The following is a 6000-nucleotide window of genomic DNA, read 5'->3' as shown; positions in this document are numbered from 1 at the left end:
AAAAAAAAAATAATTTTTTCTTTAATTCTAGCTGTAACGTATAAATTTCTGCAATGTTAAAAACAAGGAAGTTATCATGTTTGTTCTATATGTTCACCTACTACATCTTTAGCCATTTTATTTTGACTAAATTGTAACTATTAAATTGTAATATTTAATAAATCGAAAGCAATTTCGAAAGTAAATAATTGTTTCTCTGACAGTTTGATAATATGGTCTTCCGATTCCAGTGCCCCTTTGCAAAAAAAAAACGGCTTTCGCTTGAAAAATCTGTATATAACCCTCAATATAAAGTATAATTTCTGCTATATAATGTATTAATATTTTGCAAATATGTTTAAAAGTTATCATTTTTGTTCTATATGTTCACCTATTACATCTTTAGACATTTGATTTTGACTAAATTGTAAGTATTTTCGATCGGTAATAAATCGAAAGCGATTTTCGAAAGTAATTATTGTTTCTCTGACAGTTTTATAATATAGCCTTTCGATTCCAATGTCCTTTTGCAAAAAAAAAACGGCTTTCGCTTGAGAAAATCAACACTTTTTATTGAAATATAAAACTAAATACGTGGCTCAGTCGATGTTTATCAGACACCGGGAGGGCAGCATCGCCCTACCGATGCGAGGCGCAACTTAGCGGCGGATATCCGTACCGAAGGACCAAGACGAGCCGGCAGGGGGGGGAAATGGCGTTCGATTCGGGCCTACGAGATGAACGTGGAATTGTCGCCATTGGCAGTGACCGGGGCGAACTGGACGAGCGCCTTGATGCGGCGCAGCAGCGAGGCGTTGAAGCCCCTGCACTTGGTCGCGTAGTCCTCGCTGGCCGTGATTAGCTGCGTGCAGAAGGTCTCGTTGAAGGTGGAGATGAGCAGCTGCTTGAGCTGCAGGATCTCGTCCTGCGAGGCATTCAGCACGGACACATTGCCGTTGCCGTTGTCCAGGAGACTCTCGTTGATGGCGTTGCGGTTCTCGTTGGCATAGACAACGGCGTTGCGCAGGTAGAAGTCCAGGTGGATCCACAGCAAGTACAGATTCTGCTCGGCAATGAAGACGGCCTGCATCAGTTCGCTGCGCTTCTCGTTGTGCCGCTGGCTCAAGTCCAGATAGCTTTGCTTGCCTGTGGATTACATTAGGTTTAGTTGTGGCCACACAAGTGGATTGGGATTGGGATTGGGATTGGGATAGACAACTCACCATTGGGACCAAAGCTGATGTTCGGCAGGGAGGCGCGCTGCTGCAGCAGATTGTCGGTAATGGACTTCTGCGAGAGGTAATAGCCGATGGAGCCCTTCAGCTGGTTGAGGATGGTGTGCATGACGGCCGTCAGCTTCTTGCTGTCCATTTTGCCAGTCCTGTGAAAGATTTAGAAAGATTTAAACGTAAGCTATTAACTTATTTCCAAACTGGGAAGGTTAATTAAAGTAAACATCAATGGTTTTTAAAGATTTGTATAAGAAATGCACTTTATCTCTTAAAGAAAAACGCTTTTAAGCCAGGGACTGTAAATATTAGTTATTACTATTGTTTTTTGTAAACAAATCCATGACTTAAAATCGAAGCGCCATGTTGATCCTCTTTGGTCAATCTATCCAATCCTTCAAGACTTTTAAATGAATTGTTTTTATAATATACTTTTAAAATAATAATTATTTTTGCAAAAAAAAAAATGTATTTAAAAAAATAATGATTAAGCAATAATAATAACAAATTAAAACTAATTTGAGAACTGATGATAGTTTTGAATATGCCCGTTTTGCGTATCCTTAGTTATCACTTCAGAAAAAATTACAAATATAACTTTTCGAAATATTGATTATTATAGAACATTATGTACAAAATAATTTTTCAAAAATATCGTCGAAACTCTGCACACAAAATCGCAGTTTCAAAATGAGTTTTGTTTACTTGTATAACAAAAAAATTAAAATAAAGAGCTTTAAAAAATTAGTATTTTAAATTTCATTTTGAGCAAAAAATAAAATGCCATAATCATGATTTTTAAGTGTTGTTTTAATCAAAACTTACAGCGGCGTCACGTCGTTGATCATGGTCGTGAGCAAGAACTTGGAGGTCATGCTGTCCTTCACGTGGCTGGTGACCGCGTTGCGGCAGTAGAGCGACAGGTTGGCGGCGATGTCCAGGGAAGAACTTGATGCGCAGCGTTTTGGAGCCCTCGCCTCCGGCCAGATCGTTGCCCTCCTGCTGTTGCAGCTGCTGATGCTTCTGCTGGTGATGGTGATGGTGATGGTGGTGATCCTGCTCCTGGTCCTGCTGCAGCATGCGCCGAATGGTGGCCTCGCTGACGGAGAAGCGGCCAAAGACGACGATCATCAGCTGCTGCAGGCGTCCCAATCGGTTGCGCAGCTCCAGGTCGTTCTCCACATCGAGGCTGTCCTCCAGAGCGGTCACCTCGTGCGTATTGGTGCGGGCAAACAGATTGGTGATGGCGGCCAGCTGCTGCAGGTGGCCCAGGTCCATGACGGTGTGGCCGTGCGCAGCATCGCCTCCACATGTCGATGTGGGCGAACAGGAAGTTGAGCACCTTGCAAAGCAGCCGAATTGTTGCGCGACCCCAGCGAGTTGACAATGGCATCGCAGAGGGCCAGTGCCGGCAGCAGGATGGCACGGAAACGCTCGTCGATGGCCGCAGAAAGGTTGGCGGCTCGTTGCGCTTCAGTTCGCTGGCCTTGAGGTCGGGCTGCAGGTCGTAGACGCGCATGTTGGACAGCACGCCCAATGCCCGCTCGGCGAGCAGGAGGCGGGCGCCCACGCCCGTGTTCGCCATGCGCGTGAGGAAGGCCATCCGCGACTCGTACACGTACAGCGGACGCAGATTGGTCCGGCACAGGCTGCAGGATGCCGCACAGCGCCCTCGCGTCGACTTGCCCAGGCTGTCCAGCATGTGCTTGAGGTAGCCCCGCATCGCCACGAAGTCGCACAGCGTGCTCACCGCCTCCAGCTCGGAGATCATGTCCAGGCAGGCCAGCGCCAGCATCCGGCACTATACTATGTTAAACTTATAATTTTTTCAAAATAGTCAAAATGTAATGACTATTTTAGCCAAGCTCTTTAAATGAAAGAATCTAAAAACAAAATAGGCTTTCATTTTGGTTTAAGAATAGAACAGGGACTGTACCTAATTATAATTACTATTGTTTTTGTAAAAAAAAAATCCACGACTCAAAATCAAAGCGCTCTTTGGCCAATCTATCCAATTCTGCTAGACTTTTAATTAATTGTTTATATAAGCTAATACTATGTTAAACTTTTAATTTTTTCAAAATAGTAGAAAATTGAATGGACTATTTTAGCCAAGCTCTTCAAATGAAAGAATCTAAAACAAAATAAAATAAAACTTTTTATCAGACTATGCCTTTATTTATTGAGAAACTATTTGCTTGGACCTTCCTGTATTTTGCCAACCTCTTAAATTTAAATAATCTAAAACCAAATCGGTTTGCATTTTGGTTTAAAAAAGTTCAGTTCATGCGACTATACTTCCAAATGAAGAATAAATAAAATAAAACAGAACTTTTTGACAGACATATTACTTTATTTGCTTGATTCGAATCGGAATTGGGCCCTTCCTGACACGAGGCATCGGGACTGGTTCCCAGGAGGTTCTCACAATTCTCTGATTCTAGCAGTGCTGACATTCGTCAGTTAAAGGATACTTACAATGATGGTTTACATTTTGCGATTTCTTGCGACGAACGGACTTTTGGTCTTGAACACCATTTGTTGGACCCACGGCTTTGCACTGGACCTCGGCTTGGCACCCTTCTTCACCTTCTTCACCTTCTTCCCCTTCACCTTCTTCCCGGGCCTGGAGCATTTTGGCTTGCTCATGGCGTTCTTGGGCTTGAGATTGAGATTGAGATTGAGATTTAGATTGAGATTGGCTTGGGCTTGGCATGGACTTGGACTGGTCTTGGGTCTTGGACTTGGTTTTGGAGTTGGGCTTGGGCTTCAACACAGCCTTGCGTTTCGAGGTCCTCTTCTTGGCTGCCACATTCGTCTTCCTGGCTGGCACTTTAGCGCACTGATGAACCCTCTTCTCGGGTTGGCATTCAGCGCCAGTGTTGGCGAAGGTAACTGATCTTAAATCCATTTCTTCTGTACAACTTCGCAATGACACCCCAGACATGGTTTTATCGTAAAACGAAATTTTGTTTATAATATAAAAAAGCGAAAAAAAAGTTACTGATAATTTTTTTCAAGTTAGTGAAAAGTGTGTGTGCTTCGTGCGAGACTACGATACGAACTGAATATATGTTGCCCTGAGCAGAGCAACGTGAAAATTTGGGTTTGATTGAAGAGTCACAGATTGCTATGTCCTTGTTTTTTCTTGGTAACAACTAGTAAAATACCTGGCATAGGTTTTTGTCTATATAACAGAGTACAGAGTACATAATGCATAACAGCCCAGCGGCTTCCTTGGCAAGCCCGACGACCAGAAGAACTCTAAAACGCCTTTTTAAGTTTGGGTGAAGCTTTGAAAAAATTCTAAATATATGTACACCGCCTGGTGCGCTGGACGTGTCCACCGCTGGCCAGGATGCAGTTGCACACGCTCGCACCTCTGGCCGCTCCGATCCTCCAGCGGGACGTGTGTGCCTTCAGTGCGCTGGTGGACGTGATGGTGGCCCTCATGGAGGATGCTGTCGATCCTGGTCTGGTTAATCTTCAGCTCCTGGATCAGATCGCTGCCGTCTACCGACTGGATCACATGGAGGTCTATGCACGCTGCCAGCAGCAGGGCATCTCCATGCGTTTCTACCAGATCTTTGGCCTCCATCTGCATCGATTGCACGGCATTTGCCCCGGGATGGTGCAGCACATGGTCGAGGACCTGGCCGAGCCCTACTGGGCCCTGGACGAGCTTAAGGTGGAGCTATGGCTGTACATCCTGCTGCAGCGTTGGCTGGACGCTGGGCAGCCGCTGGTCAGCGAACTGGACGTGGAGCACTTTCAGTTTTCGGCCGACATACGTCGTTATTACGCCACATTAAGCTTAGAGGAGCGGCAGGAGATTGGCCAGCAGCTGTATGAATCCCAGGCCATACGCTCCAGCGTCCTCAAGATGATGAGCAGCAAGCGCCATTGGAGTCTCCAGCTCGCCGCTCGTCTGGTAGCCTTGCAACCGCTGCTCAAGGAGCCGGGATTGCAGCTGGATGAGCTAGTGCAGCGCTGCTCGGCGGCGCACTCCAGTAACCAGGAGCCGGGCTTGGTGCTGGGCCTGAAACGACTGATCGGCGAACGGGGCAGACTGGAGCGTAAGCACTGGCTGCCACTGCTGAACTACGCCCTGCGGCTCGTGGAGCCCGTCCAGCCGGTCTACCTGCGTCACCAGGCTGCCCAATTGTGCCAGTTGCTCGCGCGCAGCGGCTTGAAGGACCAAATTGGCCTGGGTTCGGCCAACGTGGACGTGGAGCTGGTTGGACGCTTTGCCAGACTGGTGCTGCTCCTGCTGCTGGACGAGGCCGAATGGGTGCGACACTGGGCTGCCCAACTGGTGTGCAGCACTGAATTTAGGAGCGAATTTGGTGGGCAGCAGGAAGCCAAGTCGAGGGGGGACATCCTGCCCAGTGCCGTGACTCTGGAGTTCCTCGAAATGGTGGTGGGCAGTGTGGAGCAGCAAGCCGGCCAGCCGGTGTTTCTGTTGCGTCTCTTCCAACTCATCGCCGAGCCTTTCCTGGCCACCGAAGCCAAGGACGACTCCGAGCAAGTGCAACTGCAGGAGGACGGCGAAGTGGAGGTGTTCGACAAGCAGGAGATCAACCTGTACTGCGAGCCGCTGCTGGTGCTCTGCGAGCTAGCCGCCGCCTTTCGGGCGCAGTTTGGCGACAGCGAGGAGCTGATGGCCACCATCAATGCCCTGGCACTGCCCTCGTATCTAAGTTCAATCCAAGAGCATTTGATGTGTGCAAGTTAATATTAATATATAACTTATTGATTAAGAACTATACGTCTTTTTAGCAAGAAACTCGAA

At 47.1% G+C, this 6000-nt stretch overlaps 1 protein-coding gene across 1 annotated transcript; it reads right to left on the bottom strand.

Annotated features, from left to right (window-relative positions):
* Window positions 1-590: 590 nt before the first annotated feature.
* Window positions 591-3003, bottom strand: LOC128265244 (nuclear pore complex protein Nup205-like). The gene is made up of 5 exons (XM_053001121.1): window positions 2580-3003; window positions 2313-2512; window positions 2034-2185; window positions 1203-1360; window positions 591-1125 (listed from the first exon to the last, which is right to left on the bottom strand). Exons 1-5 carry the CDS (start codon window positions 3001-3003, stop codon window positions 710-712), a joined length of 1350 nt encoding a protein of 449 aa, XP_052857081.1. The 3' UTR covers window positions 591-709.
* Between the last annotated feature and the right edge of the window lie 2997 nt (window positions 3004-6000).

Source organism: Drosophila gunungcola, unplaced genomic scaffold (genome assembly GCF_025200985.1).
Source record: "Drosophila gunungcola strain Sukarami unplaced genomic scaffold, Dgunungcola_SK_2 000105F, whole genome shotgun sequence".
NCBI lineage: Eukaryota > Metazoa > Arthropoda > Insecta > Diptera > Drosophilidae > Drosophila > Drosophila gunungcola.
The sequence above is the reverse complement of the archived record's forward strand: the minus strand, read 5'-3'. Positions and strand labels throughout refer to the sequence as shown.

What these genes read in the sequence shown, in the direction of transcription:
- LOC128265244 (XM_053001121.1), bottom strand. Translation starts at nt 3,003, where the DNA reads ATGCTGGCGCTGGCCTGCCTGGACATGATCTCCGAGCTGGAGGCGGTG. An exon ending in ATCAACGACGTGACGCCGCT is followed by an intron (nt 1,361 to 2,033) that starts GTAAGTTTTGAT and finishes AATCTTTCACAG; the next exon opens with GACTGGCAAAATGGACAGCA. An exon ending in CATCAGCTTTGGTCCCAATG is followed by an intron (nt 1,126 to 1,202) that starts GTGAGTTGTCTA and finishes TGTAATCCACAG; the next exon opens with GCAAGCAAAGCTATCTGGAC.